This window comes from Phytophthora sojae, assembly GCF_000149755.1.
Source record: "Phytophthora sojae unplaced genomic scaffold PHYSOscaffold_8, whole genome shotgun sequence".
In the NCBI taxonomy this organism is placed as follows: domain Eukaryota; phylum Oomycota; class Peronosporomycetes; order Peronosporales; family Peronosporaceae; genus Phytophthora; species Phytophthora sojae.
The window spans coordinates 868,752-893,484 of NW_009258122.1; the positions used below are offsets into that span (position 1 = coordinate 868,752).

The 24,733-nt window shown below is 55.6% G+C and overlaps 7 protein-coding genes across 7 annotated transcripts; 6 read left to right on the forward strand and 1 right to left on the reverse strand.

Annotated features, from left to right (window-relative positions):
* Nucleotides 1-465: 465 nt before the first annotated feature.
* Nucleotides 466-711, forward strand: PHYSODRAFT_408156 (hypothetical protein; the record flags this gene model as incomplete). Its single annotated transcript, XM_009535072.1, has 1 exon — nt 466-711. A coding segment is annotated over one exon (246 nt), but the record flags the coding sequence as incomplete, so codon positions are not given.
* A 607-nt stretch (nt 712-1,318) lies between these two features.
* On the forward strand, nt 1,319-1,474 carry PHYSODRAFT_409230 (hypothetical protein; the record flags this gene model as incomplete). Its single annotated transcript, XM_009535073.1, has 1 exon — nt 1,319-1,474. A coding segment is annotated over one exon (156 nt), but the record flags the coding sequence as incomplete, so codon positions are not given.
* Nucleotides 1,475-1,575: 101 nt separating this feature from the next.
* Nucleotides 1,576-1,770, forward strand: PHYSODRAFT_410946 (hypothetical protein; the record flags this gene model as incomplete). Its single annotated transcript, XM_009535074.1, has 1 exon — nt 1,576-1,770. A coding segment is annotated over one exon (195 nt), but the record flags the coding sequence as incomplete, so codon positions are not given.
* A 560-nt stretch (nt 1,771-2,330) lies between these two features.
* Nucleotides 2,331-2,576, reverse strand: PHYSODRAFT_519360 (hypothetical protein; the record flags this gene model as incomplete). The annotated part of the gene is made up of 1 exon (XM_009535075.1): nt 2,331-2,576. A coding segment is annotated over one exon (246 nt), but the record flags the coding sequence as incomplete, so codon positions are not given.
* Nucleotides 2,577-6,066: 3,490 nt separating this feature from the next.
* On the forward strand, nt 6,067-6,842 carry PHYSODRAFT_261809 (hypothetical protein; the record flags this gene model as incomplete). Its single annotated transcript, XM_009535076.1, has 2 exons — nt 6,067-6,121; nt 6,208-6,842. 2 exons carry the CDS (start codon nt 6,067-6,069, stop codon nt 6,840-6,842), a joined length of 690 nt encoding a protein of 229 aa, XP_009533371.1.
* Nucleotides 6,843-19,691: 12,849 nt separating this feature from the next.
* PHYSODRAFT_518504 (hypothetical protein) lies at nt 19,692-19,871 on the forward strand (the record flags this gene model as incomplete). The annotated part of the gene is made up of 1 exon (XM_009535077.1): nt 19,692-19,871. A coding segment is annotated over one exon (180 nt), but the record flags the coding sequence as incomplete, so codon positions are not given.
* A 1,136-nt stretch (nt 19,872-21,007) lies between these two features.
* Nucleotides 21,008-22,311, forward strand: PHYSODRAFT_304445 (hypothetical protein; the record flags this gene model as incomplete). The annotated part of the gene is made up of 4 exons (XM_009535078.1): nt 21,008-21,034; nt 21,056-21,272; nt 21,339-21,796; nt 22,087-22,311. The coding sequence occupies 4 exons, from the start codon at nt 21,008-21,010 to the stop codon at nt 22,309-22,311; spliced, it is 927 nt and encodes a 308-aa protein (XP_009533373.1).
* Between the last annotated feature and the right edge of the window lie 2,422 nt (nt 22,312-24,733).

Sequence of the window (24,733 nt, forward strand, 5' to 3'; positions counted from 1 at the left end):
CACGTACTAAAGGGGTGCTCAGCAATGCCTCTTGAGAAGCGCAGAGAATGGGAACGTGTTAACGGGGCATCAAAGCGACAGCGCCTGATCCGAGAGCAGCAAAATGAGGCCCGCGTTGCTCAAGCCACCTGGATTGCAGATGCAGAGAGAGCGGAGGAAGTGGCAAACGCTCAACGCGTGCATAGCGGTGCAGAACGAGCTGTTGATGAAGTGCAGAGGGACAATGGTGCTGCAGAACGCGTGGAGTGTGGTGGACAGCAGGGCTGCAGTGATGAAGTGGTGATTGGTGAAACAGTGGAGCCCCCGGTCAATGAAGAGACGTTGGAGATTTGGGACGAGATTGCGATGATGTTCTATCTTGCTAACTGGTCGTTTAGCTCAATTGAGTTACCATCCACGCGCAAGGTGCTGGGCCGGTTGTACCCGGATGTTCCTCTTCCAAACAGACACCATCTCGCTGATTTTCTTTTGGTCCGAGCGTACAAGCGAGTATTGGAGTTTGTTATTAGAGGGGTGTCGTCTAAACGATATGCTGCCGTATCAATGGATGGCTGGTCTAATTCCAGACGACAGAGTATGATTAATGTGACTCTCCTGATTCCCGGAATGCCCGCAATACTGTGGGCGACCAAATGCACGGGTGACGCTGTCAAAACAGGGGAATTCATCGCCAACTTTGTGGTTGTCGAGATTGATGACATTGAAACGCAGTGTGAAAATCTGGAGGTGGTATCACTGAGTACGGACAACGCCAAGAACATGAAGAGCGCATGGAGAATCCTGGAGGCAAGGCGTAGCGGTTTTTTGCTGTACTGGGTGCAGTGCTCACACGATGAACCTCCTTGTAAAAGACGTTGCGGAGCTGCCTTTTGTGAGTGACATTTTTCGCCAAGCCAATGCTCTTGCTGTTTTCATCCGATCGCATACAAACACGAATGAACGTTTGACCCTCGATCACGTGGCGCACCCTGACAGTTCTCAGCGTGGGCTGGCGGTATCCATTGCGACGCGTTGGTACTCGCACCGCGATTGTGTCCAAAATGTACTGGACAATGAAGATGCGATACGGCGTATAATGGCAGACGATGGGCTTCTAAAGTCTTACGATAAGAAGAAGGTAGCCGCTACCAAGGCTATCGTTGACTCGGATACCTTTTGGATTCAGGGAGGGTTCGTACTTCGTTTGTTGGACCCGATCATCCAATGCATCGATCACTTCGAGAAAGATGGGTGTTCGCTCTCAGTTGTCTTCGAACAATTTATTCGACTGAAGAACCTTGCGATTTACAACCACAAGACTCCTGGCATTCCTCAAACCGTTCAGCAGCAATTTCGGAGGAGGATTCGCGCCAGCTGGCGCTTCATTCACAAGAGTTCGATGAAGCTAGCGTATCTATTGGACCATACCAAGTCGGCAACGGTGTTTTCGGAAGATGATATCGTTTCGCTGGTCCAGCAGCTCGTTCTTCTCGCAGATCTGGAGTTTGATCAGATTCAACAACAACTTTCTAGCTTCATGAGCGAGAAGTCTAAGTGGCCCCCCCCGCCAAAAAAACTGTGTTCTACAAGATGCCTCCGATGGAGTGGTGGGCCTGGGTTGGAATTATCAACTACCCGCTGGTCTCTTTGATTGCTGAGCGAGTGTTCACGATTACGACCTCTTCGGCATCAGCCGAGCGTGCATGGAGTATTCATGGGTACATTTGCTCTAAGCGCCGAGGCAGTCTCGGCAACGAGAAGGCGCACATGTTGGCCTCCATCTACTCCAACCATCATGACCGCTCCACGGCTATTGAACATCAAGCTGTTTTTGGAGACCAAGAGAACCTGTGGGGGAACGAGTGCGATCCGCTTCGGGACCCCGACATGGATAATGACTCGGACAATGAATATGCAGATGACTCGGACGATGATTCGAGCGTTTGCTCAATTGAGGACGCTGCTGGCGATGCTGATGAGGATCCGACCGAAGTACAACAAGTACTTGAGGCCTCGTACGGCAGTACCTTCAACTTTGTCAGTGTTACAGGAGTCGTCATGACTGGCAGCAGCGTAGGTATTGGGGTGGCAGGAACCGCCGTGGTTAAGTGTGGTGGTGGTTATGCTGAAGTCGGAGAAGCCGCAATGGTGGGCGGAGAAAGAGTCGCCGATGAGGTCGACGATGGGCCCTCCGAAGTTGCCAACTAATTAGCGACGGCTGTCGTGTGAAGCGTGTTCGCGGGCGGCGAGATGTGCTGCTGGTGTCTTTGGCTTCGTTCGCGTCACCCGTTCTGCAACACGTGAAGCTTTGGACTGATTCACGCGTTTATAATGAAACATCGACAACAACTTTAAGCTACATGCAAGATACCCTTCAGTTTAACGTAACGTGGTTGGGCTGAGCTTCGGTCCATGCACTCGTCCGTCGCTGCCTCCTTGGGCATTAAGTCGGGCTTGGCGGTATTGTGCACGATCTTGTCGAGGCTCTTCTTGTTCACGTGCGCCGCCCCCTTCAGGTCGCTGTCGGGCGCGACGTCGAACTTCTTGTAGCGCGCCTCGGGGCCGACGGACGTGAGCAGCACCAGGTTCGTGTACACACGACATCCATGAAGACGAAGAGCTCCATGAGGTGGCTCGGGGCGACGCCCCACGCGCCTTGCACGCAGATTGCTCAATGAAGGCTGCTATCATGATATTGGTGTAGTCCGTGTGGCTGAACGAGTACAGCAGCGCGGTGCGGCCATGACAATTATGCTGAGACGACGACGAAACTACTGCGAGTGGTAGCCGACCAGGGTGCCGCCCTTGACACCGCACGCCCCGGAGGCAGCTATGAGGTATCGTGGAGGTCGCGTTGTCGTACACGCCGCCCGTGGTGATGCGCCACCTCACAGGAATTGCGTACGCGTGGTGTTACATTTGACTTGGGCTATGCTTGTAATAAACCATTTTTGTTCGTGTGCGCGAAAGTGCTGTGGGACTTTAGTGCACTTTTGGTCTTTTGGTGACTTTCGTGCAGTGCACTAAACAGCCCTAAGAGGAAGTAGTAGGCAAATTGAACTGGTATTACGTGCCGAGACGGTCTCGGCACTCAGAGACCGTCCCAGCCATTAAACCTATAGTGGGCTCTGATTGGCCACCGCGCACACGCGGGTGGCGCCTGTGTGACAGTGGCCTGTCACACCACCCCCTACTCAAGATTGGAACATACACATATCTGAACTCTAGAAAAGAACTGCAGAGATTCGCGAGGCGGACGTGACGCTACTTGGCAGGCGCGGGCCGACAGCGCACGCGAAGTGATTGAAGCAGCGCAGCAGTGTCTCGGACGTCATCAAGAGCTGGCTGCTGCGCGACCGCAGCAGCGGCGTGGGTTTCAGCGGAGCGATCTTGGTGCAGCTGGTCCGGCGCTGGCGTGGCACGAAGCGAGTCCGTCGCGGTGGTACGTACCGTGACTCCACCGTGGGTCAGGTCGCCGCGAATCCTAGAACACCGAAGGTCGTCCGTTGTCTGAAGTCAAGCATCGCCGCTGGGCTGTCCGCTCTTGCGAGGCTCTCGTTGAGTTAGGCACGGCTCGCCGCCGCGCCCTCTGCAAGCGACGTCTCGTACGCCGCCACGCAGTCGGGGACATCTGCGAGTAGGACCTCGCGTGGCTCCCAGCTGTCGTCCATCGGGCCAAACCATCGAACCAGATACCGGTGGTGCGAAGGTATCTCTCCATCGCGGCGACGAGTGCCACGATCCATGCGTGCGCGCTGCGGTGCATCTCGGTGGTCGTCGTGGTTGAGAATGGCTTCGACAATGTGACGCTGGTTCCCAGCAGCGTCCACTAGTGGAGCAGGACCGTCGCGCTGGAATGCAGATGCGCGAACCTCGGGCTGACGCTGGGATGGCGCAGCGTCTTGATCGACTTGGGCATGGTCATCGGCGCCACCGGGAATGGCGGCGGGATGGTATCGTCGCAATCGTCCAACGTAGAACGTAGGGTGCAGCCGGAGTACCGTAGGGAGCTGCAGCGTGTAAGCGTCGCCGAGTACCTTCGTCACTTTAAAAGGTCCAATAAATCGGGGCGCGAGCTTGTTCGCGCCCAAGTTCGTCACCAAACTTGGTGACATGCCTGTCGTAGAGAGCAGTACCCGATCGCCCACGGCGAACATCTCCAGATGTCGTCGCCCTCGTCGATCGGCATATTCCTTTTGCCGGTCCACCGCCGCCGCGATGGTGTCGCGTACATAACGCACAACCGACTCACGTTTCTGCAGGAAGTCGCGGACAGCCGCAGTGTCTCGGGGCTGCGGCGCTGGGAGTGGATCGAAGTTGGCAGGAACCGGCGCGGCAGGTGTCGCCGCCTCTTGCGCGTCTTGATACTCGACGGCCCGACGTGGCATCGGGTCAATCAGCGTGCGCGAATCCAAGCTGCGATGTCCGAAGGTGCCGCCCTCCTAGCGGCACGTGTGCGCGAAGCTCGTTCGGGGTTGGCGCGTGGTCTCTCGTGTGACGCCCGCGTGGCGGCACGTGTGCGCACTCCGACTGCTGGAGCGTTAGAGCCTCGACGAGTGGTGACGCCATGTAACAACGCGGAGACAGCGTCGGGTACGGGGCCACGACGCTCAGCTTGGTCTGGGTCGGGGTCTACAGCAACGTCTTCATCCGGAACGAGTGACGCGGGATCGCCCGCGTCTTCAGCTCGCGACCAGCCGGAGTCTCAGAGCGCTCCGCACCAAGGAGCACTGGAACGCGAGGATGGCGACCGAAGTTGACGAAGAACGGGGACAGCCCGGTCGATGCGTGGGCAGCGTTGTTGAGGGCGAATTCGACCAGGGGCAGGAAGGTGCCCCACGACTTGAACGACGTAGCGAAGCTGCGTAGTACGTCTTCAGCAACACGGTTGACGCGCTCAGTTTGGCCTTCTGTCTCCGGATGCGACGCGGTGGACATACACAACCGCGTCCCCAACAACTGGAAAAGCTCTCGCCAGAAAGCAGACGTAAAGCGAGGGTCGCGATCCGATACGATGGAGGACGGAAGCCCGTGGTGGCGGTACACCACGTCCACGAAGATCGCGGCGGTTTGCTTCGGCGTGATGCTGGCAGCAACAGGAGCAAGATGGAGCATCTTGCTGAACCGATCAATGAAGACAAGCACGTCAGTGACCCCTTGAGGTTCTCGGGGCAGCCCGAAGGCGAAGTCCATGCTGACAGACACCCATGCGTCTGTGGCGACTGGGAGAGGTCGAAGCGGAGCCTGCTTGGACGGATTCGGCTTCACGCGATGGCACGCTTCGCAGGAGCGTACCCATTTCCGGACCCACTTGTACATATGCGGCCAGTAGAAGTCTCTGGTGCAGCGGAGCTGCCGTAGCTTTGCGTCAGAGGAAGCTTAACAGACTCGCTGAGTCTCAGCTTAAGATAGCCCGTTCTAATACCAGAACGTACGAGTCCGTACACCTTACGGACTCCAAGAGTCAACCCTTAACTCTTAACTGTGTGAATCTCAAACTGAATGTATTTCCCTTTATTGCGGCAAAGCCGCCTACGGTGTAAATGTATCCGGTTCACAATCTAGCATAGTGAACCCTAGTCATATGCATAATCAGTGGCTCTGAAGCCATGTACTGATTCTCCTACTGATTCAGGTTAGATAGTGTGTACCCACTTCGTAACCCTTCGGGTAACTCTCGTGTAACCCCGTTACACCCTCCCCCACCAAACCGTGGACACGGGTGTTCACGCTTAACGGTCAACCTCCGGGTCTTGTTCCGTCAAGCCTCCTGCTCAAACGAGTCAATCCACATCGCGTGGACTTCTCTGAGAACTTCTCGGCGCAACGCGCCCTCACATGACTTCAAGTCATAAAGCGTTTTGGTCTTTCGACCGCAGACAACCTCTCGCGAGATCCGCCTCGGAGCCTCGCTCCTCTCGTGCTGCTGCACTGCGTGCCTCCGCACCTCCGCGAACGCCAGCGCCCGCGCGCACACCCTCGACGCCTTCCAGGGTCTCGGTGTCCGAGTACTTCGCGGCGCAACGCCTGAAGCGCAGCTCGCAGCGCGCAAGCCCCAGCTCTCCTCGAGCACCAACCCGTCAGATCATGGATCCTAGGGAACTCTTTGGTGAAGAGGGCGAGGTGGACGAGTCCATGGAGGGTTCTCCGAACCGAGGAGATGCGTCCCCACTCACACGGCACCGAGCCGCGGCGACGCTTCGCCCACACCGCCGACACGCTGTGAAGAAGGCTCGCCGGCCCCAGTTGGCTCTTCGAGCCGTCGCGACCAAGAGCGCGCTGCGCCGTCGAGGGAGGAGCCGCGGCCACCGCTGCGAACTCCGAACCGGTTCCCTGAACGCTCTTCCGGTGTCTACGAGCTGCGCGCGCTCACTGAGCCACGGTATTCGCCACTTCGTGGTGAGGGCGTGCCCCTGGGCCCCGTCATCTCCAACCCTTTGGACCAAGCTCAGTCCGAGCAGGTTGCGGCGCAGATGGCTCCCACGCGCTCCCAGCGCCCCGAGCTGCGGCCTCTGCTGAACCCCAGCACTGCCGACTACGGCTTCCGGCCTCGCGACCCCGCGGAGGCTTGTCGCCAGGCGTTCGAGCAGTCTCTCGCGCTGCACACCATTGGGCCCGCGGCCCGTACTCCGGAGGAGCTCGCACTGCGTGCGTCTCTGCGAGAGCGGCTCCTCACGCCACAGTCTACGACTGTCGCGGAGTATCGCGAGAGGCTGCGGCTGCAAGCCCAGCAGAAGTCCGTGCCCGCCATGCGGACGTACCCGGTGGTACTTAGCCCGGGGGAAGACTCAATTGAGTTCGAAACTCAGTTCGAGTCTTGGGCCGAGCACAGCCGAAAGCTCAGCTCCATGGACGCTCTCTGAGCCAGCTTGAGTGAAGTGGATGTTCGCATTGAACGCAAGCTCCGCTTCGATTTCGCGAAGGTCCGAGCCAAGCGCAGCCTCTCGGCACTCGCCCAGCCTCAGACCCAGTTTAGCGCTGCGCGCTTCGCGCCTTCGAGCACTCTAGCCGCTCCTTCCCGCGAGGGAGTGAGCGCTGTGGCTCAGGGTCAGACTTGGAGCAATGTGGCTGACCCAGCAGCTCCCCAGCTTATTGCCGGGAAGCGCGGGACGGCCGGCGTGCCGGCCTTGAGCCCTCGGGGCGCTGGTGATCAAGCTGGTCAAAAGCGTCCACGACGTCTGGGCAGTCTTGGCGGAGGGGCACCTCAAACTCCCATGAGTTCTCGGAGTGAGGGTACCCTCGCCAGTTCACCAGATACTGGTATTGACCCCGGCACCGCCGCTTCGCCAGGAGGCGCTCCACATGGTAATGTAGATTCCCATACTCATCGAGCAGGGCCGGTGGAGGCCGCTGTGGGGTCCTTTGCGACTCAAAGTGAGATCTTGGTGGTGCGGCAGCAGGCGGGTCGCCTTCGGGATCATATCCATGACGTTGATGCACGTCTGGGCCGGACTGCCACCGAACTCGACGAGCTCGCCGAGCGGACGCGATGGATCGAGGTGCCTTGAGCGGTCTGGGACCGCCTTGGGGCCCTGGAGGACTGGGTGCGATACTATCGCGATCGCGATGAGCAACGTGGCCGGGAGATCGGGGAGCTACAGCGTCAGCAGGCTGTGCTTCAGGGTCAGCTTGACCTCCTGGCCCGCATGCAGGCTTCGACTGCCGCGCCTCCTGCGCCTGCGGCTCTCGCTGTGCCTCCATCCGCACCTGCATCGGGTCCTGGTACGGCTTGAGCAAGCCCACGTAAAAGACGGGGTGCGTCCGCATCTTCTTCGGAAGATTGAGCGTGTACGCAAGGCCCTTCTTGGCCACAACCTTGAAAGGTCCGATGAAGCGCGGGCGCAACTTCGTCTTGAAGACGGCAGACACTGCATGTGTAGGTAGGTTCTTCGCATTAAGCAACACCAGGTCCCCGACCTCAAAACTTTCAACATTGCCTCTGCCCCTGGCATCTGCATGTTCCTTTTGCTTGTCTTGGCTCTCAGCCGTTGCGTCACGCACATGTCGTAAGACACTCAGACGCGTCGACAAGAAAGCGTCAACCTGTTTACGAACAGTAGCCGGGCTGACATCGGCTAGCCGATCAGCTAAATCGGCTTCTCCTCCCCCACCAAGCCCGAGGCCACCACGTGGCGGCGTCAGCGGGACGCGGGGATGAGACAAGCTGTTCACGTAGAACGGCGTGTAGCCTGTCGAGGCGTGCACGGCGTTGTTCAACGCAAACTCAACGAGTGGCAGCATGGCGCTCCAGCGCTTCGGCGTCTCAGCGCAAATGCTGCGGAGCACGTCCTCGACGACGCGCGATTCACGCGCTCTGTCTGACCATCGGTCTGCGGATGGTCCGCCGTAGACATGTCCAGCTTGGTGCCAAGCACCGCAAAGACCGCGCTCCAGAAGTGGCCCGTGAAGCGGGGGTCTCGGTCCGAGACAATCGACTCCGGGAATCCGTGTTGTCGAAACACTCGGTCCAAGAACAGCGTTGCTGTACCTTTACCATCGATGGTATCCGGCACAGCCGCAATGTGAGCTATCTTGCTCAGTCGGTCCACGAAGACCACGACTCCTGTGTTGCCCGCCGCGTCCGCCGGCAGGCCAAACACAAAGTCCATACTCATGGATTGCCAGCAGCCCGAAGGGACAGGCAAACTCGCCAACGGCGCTGCAGCATGAGGTGACGGCTTCACTCGCTGACACGTCTCGCACGTGCGCACATAAGTGCTTGTCCGCTTATAAATCTTCGGCCACCAGTAGTGGGTGCTCACCGAGCTGTAGGGCTTCTCACGGCCAAGATGGCCGGCCAGCGGCGTGTCGTGTGCCTCATAGAGGATGCGATACTTCAGATCCTCATCACGAGGGATGTCCACGCGGGGCGTATCCTCGGGGCCGGTGTTGTAGAACAACATGCCCCCATCGATGGAATAACGGTGTAGCCGCGCGCGCAGCCGCGCTGACAATTCCATGTCCGAGTCTTGAAACTCCTTGCCCCCCAGAGCCTTCAGCAACGCGACACAAGTGTCGTCCTTGGCATAGGCCGTTCGGATCAGATCCGGTAATGGCGAAGTCACGGTCGTTACATGAGCCAGCTCATAATCCAGCCTGCGCGACAGCGCGTCCGCAAGGACATTCTGCCTGCCAGGCTTGTACTTCACCTCGAAGTTGTACTCCGCGAAGAAGGATAGCCAACGGGCCATCCTTTGCGAGAGATGAGGCGACTGAGTCGCAGTGCGTAACGACGCATGATCCGTGTAAATCGCGAACGGCTGAGAGCCCAACAGGTGAACCCTGAACTTGACGAGCGCATACTTCATTGCAAGTAGCTCCTTGTCGTGGACAGGATAGTTCTTCTCCGCAGCCTTCAGCTGGCGAGATTCGAACGCCACCACGCGCTCGCGCCCCTCGGCGTCTGCTTGCAGCAGGGCACAGCCGATGGCAAAGTTCGAGGCGTCACAGACGACACTAAACGGACGAGCGGGGTCTGGCAAAGCCAGAATAGGCACATGAAGGAGACTGTCCTTAATTGCCGCAAACGCATCTTGATGCTCGGTGTCCCAACACCACTCCGCATCCTTCTCCAGGAGATTGGAGAGTGGCCGAGCCATCTCAGCGTAGTTCTCGCTGTACTTGTGCAAGTAATTGGCCAAGCCAAGCCACTTGCGAAGATCCTTCTGGTTCTTGGGAACCGGCCAGTCAACAATGGCCTTGACCTTGACCGGGTCGGCCCTCAGGCCACGCTTCCCGCTGAAGCATCCTAAGAAGGGGATCTCTTCCGCTCCGAAGATGCATTTGTCAATGTTGGCGTACAACTTGTTTTGACGCATGCATTCGAGCACAGCACGCAGGTGCTCCACATGGTTCTCCATATCAGTCTCTCCGTGCTCCGCACGACTGTGGACAAAGATGTCATCGAAATACGTTTGCGCGTACGCCCGATGGGGCCTGAAGAGCTGCGTCACAAGACGATTAAACGTCGCTGGCGCGTTCGAAAGCCCTTGGGGCATCACCAACCACTCCCAGAGCATGCCGCTCGGAGTACTCACCGCAGTGAGAGGAATGTCGCTCGTCCTCATGAGCAATTGGTAATATCCATCGACCACGTCGAGCGCACTGTACATCGTACAATCCTGTCATGTTGTTCTAGAGAACATCCTTTCGAGGAATCGGCGTCTGCGCCGGAATGGTAGCGGTATTCAGCTTGTTGAAAGCATGCACGATACGCCACTTGCCATTCGGCTTTCTGACACAGAACGTCGGCGTACAGTGTGGAGACTTACTCTCACGCATAGGGCTGTTTCGTGCACCAGTTTCGGTAGGGTTATGCCTGTAATTTCAAGAGCTTTAATCGTACTTAGTAGAGAAACGCAATTGATGTCTTAATGGGCTATCTCCGTAATAAAGGTCTGATGAATCTGCACGAAAGTACTTTCGTACACTTTCGAGCACTGCACGAAAGTACTTTCGTACACTTTCGAGCACTGCACGAAACAGCCCTACTCACGCACCATGCCCGCCTCGTGCTTCGCACGGAAGAACGCGTCAATGACGTCACACTGCTCCTTCGGCAAGGGCCACTGCCTCGTCACGCAGTACTTCGTTCCCGGAACGAGATCGATTTCGTGTCGAACACTCGATCCGGAGGTAGCCCCTAGGGCGGGTCCTTTGAGACCACGTCCTGGTAATCCTTTACCACTTGATTCAAGGGATCCGACGGGTCCTTCAGGATCGCCGATCCGCTCCGCGCATTCAGCGCCTTCTTGGTGTCTCCCAGGACAGCTTCATCCAGAAGCGAGGGCGAGTTCAACTCTTCTTCGGGTCGTATGACCACTACCTCGGCCAAGTCTCTAGCCTTCAAGGCTTCGCCGAACTCGGCCAAGGATGTCCTTGGCCGAGTTCGGCGAAGGACATCTCGTCCAGCTCTAGGAGAGCAGACAGTGAGGGCAAGTCGTCGAGGTTGATACCTCCGTCGACGTCGCCCGTCACTCCATTCACGAGTGTATAGAGCTGCTCGCACTCGTGTGGAGCCTCGCCGCTCGACATGCCCTTCTCGACTCGTGAGATCGCAGACGCCTTGCGTCTCGCAGCCAGCGCTTTGCGGCGCTGCCTCCTCTTCATGGACACCGTCCGCCCTGAAGAGCTCCGTGATTTCGCGTGTGTCTTGACGTCAGGTGTTACCACCTCGTTTAGCTCCGGGGGAACTCCAGTGTACTCAGCGAAGAGCTGCACGATCCGCAGCCTCCACTCAGTGGATTACGTGTCACTCCACGATCTTCATCCGGGCAAAGCCCCTTGTTCTTCGGCATCGTGCCGACCGCGCCGTCGCTGGCACGCAGCAGGGCGTCGCCCTCAGACGCACGCCCGCTCAGCGGAATTATTGCCGCTCCACATCCTTGATCCGGGCAACGCCCATCTTCACTCGACTTCCTGTCGACCACGCCTTCACCGGCACGCAGCAAGGCGTCGCCCTCAGACGCACACCCGCTCAGCGGAATTCGTGCCGCTCCACCTGCCGTCCGCGAGCCACGCTCGGAACGCTCATTTTCGACACACTCAGTGTCCACCAACTCGGAAACTCCGATGTCCAGCACATTGACCGACTCGGTCCAGTGCTCGCGCCAAAAGCGCTTCTGCTTCCTAGCAGAGGTGGGTTCATGACTCGCCAATGCTCCGCCAGGAGAGAAGTGCGTAGCACCAAGGGTCTTCGACCTCCAATCTATCCAACGCTCGTGGCGTTCCAGCCACGCTATACCAAGGATGAGATCATATCTCGAATCGAAGACCAGACATCGTTCCACGCTATCAAAATCCAAAAACTCACGCCCAGGTCCACAGGGACCTCAGGCACCGTGACACGAGTGCCCGTCGCGAAACGAACAGTGACGATGTCACTCCCGCGCGCTACCAGCGCCTCAGCATAAAGCTGGCTTCCGTCCATCGTAGAATGCCGGGCGTAGTTACCCGACGCTCCCGAATCGATCAAAATCGTCCATGGCTTCGTGAAGCCCTTCACCCAAGCTTGGACAACTAGCAAGCCCGGCTTGCATACACGTTCCGTGTTAGAGAGTACGGCTCTCTTCGGGGCTAAGTCCTGTCGACCTCCACCTCGCCGAGGCTCAATAGAACTTAGTTCTTCCCCAGTAGGCCGCCCCGCGCCTACTGGGACTTCTCGTTTCCCCGAGACAAACCAGAGCCCTGGCTCGAACTCGAAGAGCGGCTTGACGAAGCCTGGCGCTGATGGCGCAGCGGACACCCAGCACGCAGGTGACGGGTGTCACCACAGATGAAGCATCTGCGTATACCGCGACGCTGTTCAGCAGCACGAAGCTCGGCTTCTTCGTCTTCAGCATAGCTGAGGTCCATGGGTTCCGGACCACTCGACCCGCTAGCGTAAGACGCATTCCACCCAAGTCTCGACGACTTAAAGTTTTATTCCGCATTCAATGCGACGCTCACAACCTCTTCAAAAGAGCTCGGGTGGGTTCGGAACAACTCCGTCCTGGCAACGCCAGTGCGGAGCCTTCCATGAACGCCGTAACGGTGCCAGCTTCCGGCGGGGGGCCCGCAGACATGCCAGCAATGAGAGTTCTCAACTCTTGGACGTAGTCCATCAACTCCTTCTTGCTCTGCCTGGTCGCCAGGAAGCGTGAGTGCACGCGATACACCCCGTTAGGCGGAGCAAACACTCGGGACAATTGCTGTTCCAGCTGGTCCCACGTCGGGAAGGCACCTCGACCGACGTCCCGGACGTTAGTGCCCACTCGCTCGCTCGCCCACCGAGCTTCGAGATAGCTAGTGCCACGCGCTGCGACTCCGCCCGGAGTAGAGCTGAGCACATAGCCATCTCAACCTCACGGGTCCAAAGCATCAAGCTTTCACCCTCCTTGCCTTCGAAGGTCTTCACGCTCAACATGAGCGGCTTAGGTCTTGTTCCCGCGTCGGACGACGAAGGGGGCGCTCGGGGCGCCGCGGTAGTCGCCATCCTCTGCTGGAGGTGCTCTAGCAGAGCATTCTCGTAGCTTGAAAACGCCTTGAGACGCGCGTTCACCGCGTCGGGGCCTTGCTGCGCAAGTTGCATCACGCCCTCCGGGCCCAGCAAGGACATAAGCTTTTTAAGCGCATCCTGCTGGTTCGGGGGCAAGTGAGCGAACTGCTCCATTCTCCACAGAGGGTCAGTCTTTACAGACTCAGGTGTCAGATTGACTACAAGTGCTACCAAGTGCAGCGGGGCTACCGCAGCTTTGCGTCAGAGGAAGCTTAACAGACTCGCAGAGTCTCAGCTTAAGATCGCCCGTTCTAATACCAGAACGTACGAGTCCGTACACCCTACGGACTCCAAGAGTCAACCCTTAACTCTAAACTGTGTGAATCTCAAACTGAATGTATTTCCCTTTATTGCGGCAAAGCCGCCTACGGTGTAAATGTATCCGGTTCACTATCTAGCATAGTGAACCCTAGTCATATGCATAATCAGTGGCTCTGAAGCCATGTACTGATTCTCCTACTGATTTAGGTTAGATAGTGTGTACCCACTTCGTAACCCTTCGGGTAACTCACGTGTAACCCCGTTACATCTGGACAGCGACGCGAACATCTTTCCGCGTCCGAGGTGGCCACCGCTCGGCGTGTCATGGAACTCGTGGATCAGCCGAGCTCGGAGATCGTCGTCCAGAGGAACGACGATGCGCGGGGGGTCTTCACGGTCGACGCAGTACGTGAGCAAATCGCCGTCCAGCGAGTAGCGGTCGACGCGGGAGCGGCTGCGTGGAGACAGCTTGCGCTACGCCACGGCACCAGGGTCTCGCAGGAACTGGATCAGCTCCAAGCAGGACGCGTCCTCCTTGTACGCGTCCACGATCAAGTTACGGAGCGGAATGGTCGCTACAACTTCAACACCAGCGACGTCTTCGGCAGTGCATACGGCGCACTCGTCGTCGTCCTCGTCGCCAACTGCGTGGCGACCTGACTGCACGTAGTCAGGCCGACGCGATAATGCGTCGGCAAGGATGTTGGTCTTGCCCGGCTTGTAGTGCACGACGAAGTTGTACTCGGAGAACAGGGACAACCAGCGCGCCATGCGCTGGGACAAGTGGGGGCTCTTCGTGGCTGTCCTCAACGACGCGTGATCGGTGTGGATCGCGAAGGTCTGCTCACCGAGGAGATACATGCGGAACTTAATGAGGGCGTAGCGCATGGCCAGCAGCTCCTTATCATGGACCGGATAATTCCGTTCCACCGGCTTCAGCTGACGCGACTGGTAGCTGACGACCCGCTCGCGTCCTTCGTCATCGAACTGCATCAAGGCGCATCCGATCGCGAAGTCGCTCGCGTCGCACACAACATGGAAGAGCTTCAAGTGGTCTGAAACCATGAGCACGGGTGCGGTGGACAAGCTCGACTTCACCGCGTCGAAGGCAGCTTGTTGCTCGGGACGCCACGACCACGTGGCGTCTGCCTTGAGTAGTTGAGATAGCGGGCGGATCGTCGAAGCGAAGTTCTTCGAGTAATGGTGAAGATACGTGGCGAGCCCCAGCCACTGCCGGAGCTGCTTCTGGTCCTGCGGCGTCGGCCACGCGCAGATGGCCTCGATCTTCTCGGGGTCGGCGCGGACACCGTCCTTGCGGACGTAGCTCCCAAGCACAGGGATCTCGGGAGCGCAGAAGATGCACTTCTTCAAGTTGGCGTACAGCTTGTTCTCCTTCATCACCTCGAACACCTTGCGCAGATGTAGTAGGTGGACCTTAACGTCCGTCATGCCGTCCTCGGCACGACTGTGAATGAAGATGTCGTCGAAGTAGCTGGGCGCGAAGTCTCGATACGGCCGAAGCAAGTTGGACAACATCCGGTTGAAGGTGGCGGGGGCGTTCTTGAGCCCCTGCGGCATCACGAGCCATTCTCACAACATCCCGCTGGGCGTGCTGACCGCTGTCAGCGGCACATTGTCTTCGCGCTTCAAGATCTGATAGAAGCCATCCATCAGATCAATGGCACAGTACTTCGTGCTGCCAGACATGGTGTCCAGCACCATGTCCTTCCTCGGCATCGGCGTTTGCGCCGGTATGGTGGCCTCGTTGAGCTTGTTGAAGGCGTTGACGATTCTCCAGCCGCCGGTTGCTTTCTTCACGCAGAACGTCGGACTGGAGTGCGGCAAGAGACTCTCGCGGAAGTGGCCGGCTTGCCGGCGACTCTCGAAGAAGGCGTCAATGGCTTCGACTTGGTCGCGAGGAAGCGGCCACTGCCGCGTCACGCAGTACTTCGCACCGGACTCGAGGTCAATCTCGTGCCGAACACCACGGTCGGGTAGAAGAACGGCTGGAACCTTGTCCGGGAAAATCTTCATGAACTCGCGCACGAGCGGAGCGACTTGGTTGCCGGCCGCTTCGAGCGCCGGCAACGACTGAGCTGCGTAGCGGGCTTGACGGGCGTTCTTCGGCTCGGCTCTTTTTGGGCGCGTCCTAGCGTCGGAAGCTGGGTCCGATGCACTGGTTGCGACGGCCGTAATTGACTCGGCGTCTTCGGCGACGATCATGCACACCTGCTCGATCTCGCCCTGCTCCAGGTCACGGAGGAAGTGTTTCCACGAGAGCCCAGGCAGCCGAGTGATCTCGGCTGCGTCGCACTGTGGACGTGCGACTTCGACGTCGCGTACACGCGGAGCCGCCTCCGCGTCGTCCCCCACCAGGACTGAGATCACTTCAGCCTCAACCTCAACCGAGTCCGCCGATGGGGTACGAGGGCGGCGCGGGTTGCGACGTCCGCGTTGTCGAGCCGGACGTGGAGTGTTGTCCGCAGTTGCCGATGAGAGCCCATGCTCGATCACGGCCGCTGAACTGGGGCGCCGGGACACAACGTCGGCGCCTGGACGCGGGTCATTGGACACGACCGGGTCAACTTCATCAGGGAGTCTCGACCACACACGGGAACCCATGCTCGACCGCGTGTGGGAGGCCACGCTCAACCACATCTTCTCGCTCTTCAACGTTGGAGAACAGCTTCTCGCCCTGACGTGGCTCGACCACGTTATTGTCTGCTTCCGAGAACCGCTGCTCATCGGGACGTGGGAACGCATGCTCGACCACGTCAGACACATCCTGAGGCTCCTGCTTAGGACCGGCGAAGGTTGCGAGTTCGCACACCGCACACGAAGGGCCATCGCTCGCTTCGTGCGAAGCATGAGTCATGGAGACGGGGTCCATGACGGCACTGGTTAGGCATTCCGCACAGGAACGCCAATACTGCATTCACATCAATGTCTCGGGGGCGGACTGTGCCAGTCAGCCAGTTGATCTCTGGTGGCGAGCGAGCCACGGGATGCCGAAGACACAGTCAAACGAGCCGCTCAGCTCGATCACCAAGAACTCCTCGGAACTGCGGAACCCGTCGAACTCGTACGCGAAGGTCGCCAAGCGTACTTCACGATCATGTCACCAGGCCCGTCGCTAATGTTCATGTCCGCCGGTAACACCGACAACCTCTCGGCGCGAACGAAGTTATTCGTCGCGCCCGAGTCCAGCAGCGCGCGAAAAGGGCGCGTCGCGCTGTCAACGTGGAGGTGAGCAAAATCAGCCTCGTGTCACTGCCGGAGGTGGTGGCAAAGAGTTGTGCATGAAGCACGGGAGGGCTAGGAGGAGGTTCTGCCACCAGAGAACCATCGCTCCTTCCACGACCAGTAGGGCGCCCCGCTCCTACTGGTTGTCGCAGTTTTTTTGCGGCGACGTCGTTCGCGACCGTGGCGTTCGCCGGCATCGGCGCCGGAGCGCGGCAAATAGCCGCGCGATGTCCAGGTTTCCCACAGCGGTAGCAGCGCATCGTGCGGGGACTGCGCGTTGACGAGGCCGTAGGTGGCCTTGCTGATGATGTCGGCACCCGACGTCCACCTAACTGTTGAATCGCATCCACCTCCATCGGCTCCGGCTCGGGCACCGGAGCCCGAGCGACATCGAAAGACTGAGACGTCGTCACACTGCAGTCTTCACGGAGCGCAACAGCGAAGGCCTCTTTGAGTGTCGGTGGGGTCTTCCGGGTCAGGTAGAAGCGCTGGTAGCCAGCGCTCATGCCGGAGAGGATGAAGACGTAGACTTGGGTCGCCATGTCTACGGGATACGTCGTGATGCACGACACAAGGTATCGTGCGCGCTGGATGTACTCGAGCTTTGACATGCGTCCTTGCTTCAACGCCAGGAAGGCGGAGCGCTGAACGCTTTCATCTCGGGGCGGCTCGAACGCGAGCCGCAAGTCCGCCTTCATCGATACCATGGTCGGGAAGCAGGAAGCGTCAGCCACGAGCTTGCCGAGCGCCGACTCCTTCGCCTTCCCCGCCAGTTTGGACAGGAGAAAGCGCGAGCTCGCTGCGAGGCGGTGTAGCGCCTCCCACTCGATCGCCGACAGGTGAGGAAAGCCGGCGTGCTCCAGTGAAGTTGCAGTCGTCCGTGACGCGTCAGGCATCGACGTGTCGTTCATGTTCATCACGATCTTGGGCGTTGGACGGATTAGCGAAGTGTTACCAGGTGTAACGGGCTAACAGCAGCCCGTTACGTGCTTACACAAGCAGAGGAAGTAGTAGGCAAATTGAACTCTGGTATTAAGTGCCGAGACGGTCTCGGCACTCGAGACCGTCCCAGCCGTTAAACCTATAGTGGGCTCTGATTGGCCACCGCGCACACGCGGTGGCGCCTGTGTGACAGTGGCCTGTCACAGATAGGTTTTTCCAAGCAAGTACTTACGTTGATGCACCCCAAGCTCTTCAAAAACGCATTTTTTCCGTTGGTTGAGGAGTATACAAAGACGACTGCAGGTGAATGTGAGCTGTCAACCGCAGCTAGTGGCTTTCTCGAGCTGATTCAGTATCTATGCACTGTAATACTGCAGGATGCTGTGATGATTTTTCCGAGCAAATATTGGAGTACCCGATGTGGAACAATGGAATCTTTAAGAGTTACGATTTTAATCAATTTCAGGTGGAAATAAAGAATGCAACGACCCATGTAGGTGGCTCCACAGAGAGTCCGCTTGAACCCCCCCCCCCCCCCTGAATTAATCGCTTGATAGAAAATGATAACGTCATTGAATAGGATTCGAAATAGCCTGTGTGCAGTTGGTGAAAGTGTAGCTGATGTCATGGAAGTTCTTGCCCCACTCCGGAGCGGATCAGCATTTGCAAAAGTAGTACAGCTCACAGTACACCCAGCGAACCTTCCGCGCTTACCTGTTACAGACTCAGCCGGGGTATTCAATCGGCTAGTGAATTGTGGGCCGAATGGATATGTGGCTGCCCTGATAGCTATGTTGTTGAGAAGCTGGAGCTAGAGTTCGGTACCGCGTGGTGTGGCGATCACCAAATACGCTTCTTTAACCGACAAGGAAAATATTAGATTAGATTAAACAATATTGCTACCCGGGTTTGCAGTCACGAGGCATTCGAGAAGTACGAGGCAATCGAAGAGGCGATCAAGCGCGTTGACAGCCTCCGTTGTACCCGTTAAAAATCGCCCAACTGGTTGTCTCAACACGTAGATTCAGTTGTCCACGAGCTTGGTCTGCCGACCAAGGACATACAATATTAAGTACAGCTACGACCATAAGCCGTTTCCGCACTCGGGATTAACTGAAATTTCCACGGTAAATGCAGCTACCCGTAATGTAACTTCGCGGTACCTACTGTAGTATGGTATCGCGGTAGCTACCGCTTGTTCGCATACAAACTCATCTATATTTTTGGATCAAAACTAACTCGATAGAATCAGATATTCGCTCTGATTCTTTTGGATTGAGTGGTTCTCATAAGCGCTTTACCTGCACAATCCAATCCCCAACTGCGCGTAAACGCATCGCACTGAGCGGGAAAGGATCGAGCTTCTCAGGAAGTGGGAAACCAAACCAAGTTAGACCCTCAAAGACGCTGCAGAAGGGATCGGAGTCCTTTCCTCTACGCTATAAGACTGATACAACCGCTACTGGGATGACCTTTGCGTTGGCTCAGACTCCAAAAAAGCGCTGAATGAAACCCTACGAAGGAAATGAGGTTTGTTACTGCATGAGTAAGAAACGTGCCCCGCTTTTAAGGAGCTGCTGGCGTTCTGTTGAACATTGACGGAGTTTCTCGAGGACAAGTCAAATTTAAGAATTTATTAAATATTATTTAATGACCGAAAACCTGACCGTGCTAGCATCGATTGACTCCACTGTACATCCTACCGATCAAGCAATACTTCCTGATGGAGGGGGAGGGGGGGGGGGTATCAAGGTGCCGTGAATGTCAGTGACAGTGGGGCTAACGCTTAGGGCGAAGCTTGTCGCTCGTGATGGATGGCCGTCAAGCTAACGCCGTGGTATCCGAAGCCGTACAGCAACTCAACCGGTTTTCGGGGAGAAATACTCGAAGGGATGTTTGGTTTTGGGTTGGAGCAACGGTTCAGACTATATTGCGATAAATGGTGACGACATGAAAATCCTGAAGCATGGATAATATCTCAGCGAGACTGTTATGGATTTTTTTCATTCTCCGCTGCATACCACGAATGAGAGGCATGGTGTACGTCTGTGGCACGTATTTTTTTCTCGGCCATCCGACAGGTCCAGAGAATTAAAAAGCCTACGGACTTGCAGGAGTGACTACACACGCTGTGCGGTGTATTGAAGTGAGGCATGTACCCATTTGTACTGGTTCTGGTCTCTGGAGACCGCCACTGGAGCCTGTTTGTGGTTGAAACTGCCCTACAATCCAGCGCCAGGCTTCAGCATTGGAACGGGCACCATGGAAATGTGATATCATCCACACGAAGCCACAGCAGTCGAACACAATAGACTGCGGTTTGGACGTGCTACACTACCTGGATAAAATAAGGAGGTCTATTGTGGAGCTTCGGCGGCCGAAGCAAGCACCGGCTAGTATGAGTGGGTAGCATGATCAGTGGAATCGCGGATCTTTCAACTTTGTCGCGTCAGACTGTCTTCACACTAATTTACTAAGATGCCGAAACAAGAACAAGATAAGTAATACAACATGAGATTAGCTTGGATTAACTTTTAGATTGATTTAATTTGAAATTGTCTTTCAAAAACAATATAACCATCAATGCTATCGTGATCGTCTTTGCAACATTTATATAGGAGCGGCGGGTGCATCCTCGTGCAATATATGGCCCTTCCTCCGAAGCAACGTTGCATTTCGTCATCAAGCTGACTCTGGTCCAGAGAGCCCCCTCCCTAGTGAGGCTTTGCAAAGGTGAGGCCCCCGGTCTTTAGTAGTCGTTAGCGATCGCATTAGCTAACTGACAATAATGATCCTCAATTCAAAAACAAAACACACAAATTTCCTCATCAAGCTACCACGATGGCCCCGTCTACGGCGGGCTCTTGTTGCTATTTGAATTCGCATCTTTGTACTTGGATAGCCGCGTTTGGATCGTGTATATTTTGATATTTTGACTTGGGCTTAAACGCGTTTTGATTTTTGTCGTTTCCTCGGGTTTATCATGTATGTGGTTAAAAAAGACCACCCAAGGAAACGTCAAACATCGTCGGGAATGCGGATGCGGGTTTCACTCAGAAGCAAACACCAAAATTAAATATACCTTAGTCTAAGAAGTCTTTCGGTGCCCCCTACACGTTTAAGGCGAAGCAGGTTTGCTAAGAAAATCGATAGCGAACACCTGTTTGGGCCGTTTCGTCCTGAGTCTTAACCCTTCAACCCCATATGTTGGATCCACCAACATAACGGATGTATAGCTTCGATTAACCCTAAAACACTGCTTCTACGCATGTTGGAGCTCCAACATATTGATAATTTGACTAGATGTTTGTATAGAAAATAATATCATACTTTATTCAAGTCATTTTTGTGTGTTGCAGAAAATCCGATGCACAGGTGAGGGGGGGGGGGGGGGGCCGGAGAAAGATTAGGGAAGAACAGGAGGCGGGAGAAAGACAATACGCCTCAAAACGAATGGCCTCTGAGATCCCCCACTTCATTTGGGGATTTTACAGCGAAACACGCAAGCTCATGGTGGTACCTGCTGGGACGGCGCCGTAGCGCCAAATGACTGCGGCTGAGAAGAAGAAGGTGGTAAATATGCAGCGCCGATAGCGGCGCATCCGACGGACGAACGAGCCAGCGCCCCCGCGCTCCCCATCTATTACGAATAGAGAGGAACTGCGAAAGAGGGCGTCGTTATGGTCAACCGGCGAGGCGTCGTCGACGCAGACGGCGGAGAAGGATTCCGCGGCACTGGTGGCGATGAAAGACACGGCTCTTGGCGGCGCTACGGCGGCGGGTAAGATGAAGCAAAAGAAGCCGATGACAGGTATGCATTTTATATCGAGGTTACTTACATTGATCCCTAACAGTTGTGATTATGTTTGTATTGCAGCCACCGGGGATGTCGAGCGGATCGGGCATCCGACGCTGACCGATATGACGTGCAATATGCAGCTTCTTGCCGACTTGGGATCGAGCGATGAGGAAGACGAAAGCGAATCCATGATGAGAGCAACTTCAGGTGCTTCCTGTACCGGTCCTCCAACATCGATGCCAACTTCAAGGGCTGTTGCTGCCGCACTTCCAACATCGAGTCCAACTACAAGTGCCGGTCCTCCAACATCTGTGGACGCCCCTACGACACCAAGCCGTGGCCGCCCACGGGAGCGCGCACTACCAACCAGTGCTGGCAAAAGGAAGCGGAAACGAACGAGCAATACGGAAAGTAGTAAGTCCGAGCAGGAATATAACGCAGACGTGGTGAGGGCACAGGTGGCTGGTGAGAAGGAAAATGTTTTAGCACTGAAGAATCGAGGTGGCCCACATCTATTTTTCAGCAAAACACTAAAGGTTCATATCATCCCACGAAGGAGCCCGTACGAAGGCACCAAAACGATGTGATAAGTGACAGCTACCCCTCCAGATCTTAAGTACCCAGCTAGATTGACCGCTTCCACGACTCGGACGTCTAACTCTACCGCTTTCAGACGATGACTTACGACTTCCATTGCTACATCCATTTGCTCTCTAGCCCCCCCCCCCCCCCCCCCATCGAAACGATAGAAAGGATATGGTAGCTCGGCGAGGCCGCCGCCGCGTAGCATGGCGCTTGGACTTGCTACTGCTTTGCCTACCTCTAGATGCCGTCGTATCCGCTCAAACCACCGGTAAATCGTGCCGTGATTGCGCCATTGAATCGCGAGATGCTGTCCGTCTTCTGCAATGAGGCGACGTCTCCTCTCTTGATGCGGACACAAGTACAGGGCCGCAAACTGAGGCTGCGCTTCCAGCAGCTGAATAGCCCCGACCGGAACGTGGTCGAAGCCTCCTTCTTCAACGCCATCCAGGCTCGCCATGATCTCTAAACAACATAACAACATATCTTGACCAACAACGACGAGGGTCTGGGCGACCGCATCGTGGCCGACTCCGACGTGGAAGCTATCATCGAGTCCGGTGGGCGTTGTCTTGGCCGCCTGTGACGTGGGCGGCGTCATCTAGCCCAGCATCGTCCCAATTACCATGCGGGCGGTAGCAACGAGCCCGGCAGCGTGGTAGCAGGGGTCCGTTCTACGACCGAGCTGATTGACTAATGCATGGTAAAATTCAGGTATATTTTGAATTGTTCCCCCAATCTGAGAGGACGGTGCACTAGTGGATGTACATCCATAGTTGAGTGTTTTGGTTGAAGGGTGGTAAAATGCACTTTCGCTTGCGTATGGCCGAAGGGAGCACCCCCAACGAAGGCCATAGTGAAGTACTCTATCGTGGATCGATCCAAGTGATATCGAGCTTTCACTGCAATTGAACCTATGCACTAGCAACGAGCACTGCTTATCCTTGACAGTAATTATGTAGTATTTTCGTTTGTGTTGTCTTTTAAGAAGACGCTCCCCCTAGCTGGAGGGCAAGTTTGGACTTGATGGTCCGTTATACCAACGGGGGGGGGGGGGGTACCATCAATCACGGAAAAAATCAAACTCCAATTATATTCTAGTTAGTCTATTAACGACTGACCAGAACGCATTACGTACGAGCGGTCGCCCGATACGTTTCGTGAGTACAGATCATGTTGCTCATTTTGATCGGAGCTCGAATACTCATGTTTGCAGTTAAAGTCACCTCGGTGGGCGTTTTTACACCAGATTCGACAGCAAAATGGCACAGACGACGGTGAACAATGGGTGACCCAGCAATTCAAATTTATGGTAAATCGTTCCGATCCGTAGCTCATTTCATACTTACTCGCAGTTAATAGTCCCCCTTGAACTTGGTTTAGATACTACTATGTGGTAAAATTGTGTACTTCGGTTTGGGGAATTTATTTTCAGAAAGGAGTTATTGTGCTCGGCTCTCGGCGTGGTGAGCGGTGTTGAATTGAAATTAGCCAGTGCATTTTGAACTCTCCAGTACTCTAAGCAAGGCTTTGATGGCAGGATCGCTTATCCCCAACAAATTTGTTTCTTTGAAATGAGGACAGAAAAAAATCCGGCGGCCTTGATTTTGGGGCTATTTTGAAAATTTCTATGTACGAACTGTTATCAACCTGGTTGAAATCAAGCATGTTAGAGCAACCGTTAATTGGAATTTTTACAGGTGAAAAAGTACACAAAACGTATCTTAACCGTAGCTTGATACAAGGTTAATTCGACTGACCAGTTTATGGGATCACATGCTGACTATCTGGCATCGATTCTTGGAATTGGTAGAGCTCATGCTTGATGTGGCAGATATGGATACGGTTCGTTTACTAAGAGTTAGTTTCTTTGCTGCTTGACGCGTACAAAACGTCATCGAGTGCGAAATTGCGTCATATAGAATGTAAACCACATGACACGGAAGCATTGCTGGTCGAATACTTACGGCTTTACACCGACCTCTACGTAGGGTCATGCACACTCATGCACACATTGGTTCCAACACTTCTTCATTCTCATGAAACAGCTGCTGCACTCGCCATGGACACCTTCTTGGCTACAATTAACTTCTACTCAAGCTAAATTACGATATCCATGCTACCTCGTCAATGGTGACGGTCACACTCTTTTTAGTAAGAACAGTGTGCTAGCGCAAGAAGTGGCGGCAAATGCGGCGTCTTCAGTTCAACGTTGGTCGCCCGCATCAGTGCGAAGCCCCGACAATCACAAATATATAAACTGGAAGGAAATGACATATTATCAAGGCAGTGCCATGCATACCGTACAAATTATTAGATCTCGGAAAGAACGTTTTTCACTACGACTTGGCTTGAACTACTCTGTATGTGTCGTTACGGTTCCTCATTGCTTCAAAACCTAGGTCGCGTCTTCTCCGCACCTACGTATATGAATACACTAGATTTTCGGTAATTTTGACATGGGCTATTACCCCGGTGATATGGTAGGATCAGCGAAGACTCGCGTACCCACTGTCCTTTCAAAACATGACGTGTATGCAGTATATCGTTAGCGTATCAGCCCTTGCCATACTATATATTCATGATGTGAGTACATACCTAGGACGGGCTGCATCCGCGCGTTTTGCTGGGAATATAGCTTGTGCTGGGAGATATTGAGCCTTTTTTGGGCGGCTGTGCTGGTAATGGAGGTGGCGGAGTGAATTTGCGTTGTTGGCGGCGGATTCTTCGCTGGATACACACGCATCAACGAATAAGAACACAAAAAACTGCGCCTGCCATTCGCTTCTGTCGTACCTGCTTAGACTATCAATTACTGGGATGTGTATGCTGGTCTTTCGCGTATCCCCCTCATGAATCCGTAGCTTGGTTCTTCTCAGCAGATCCAAGCT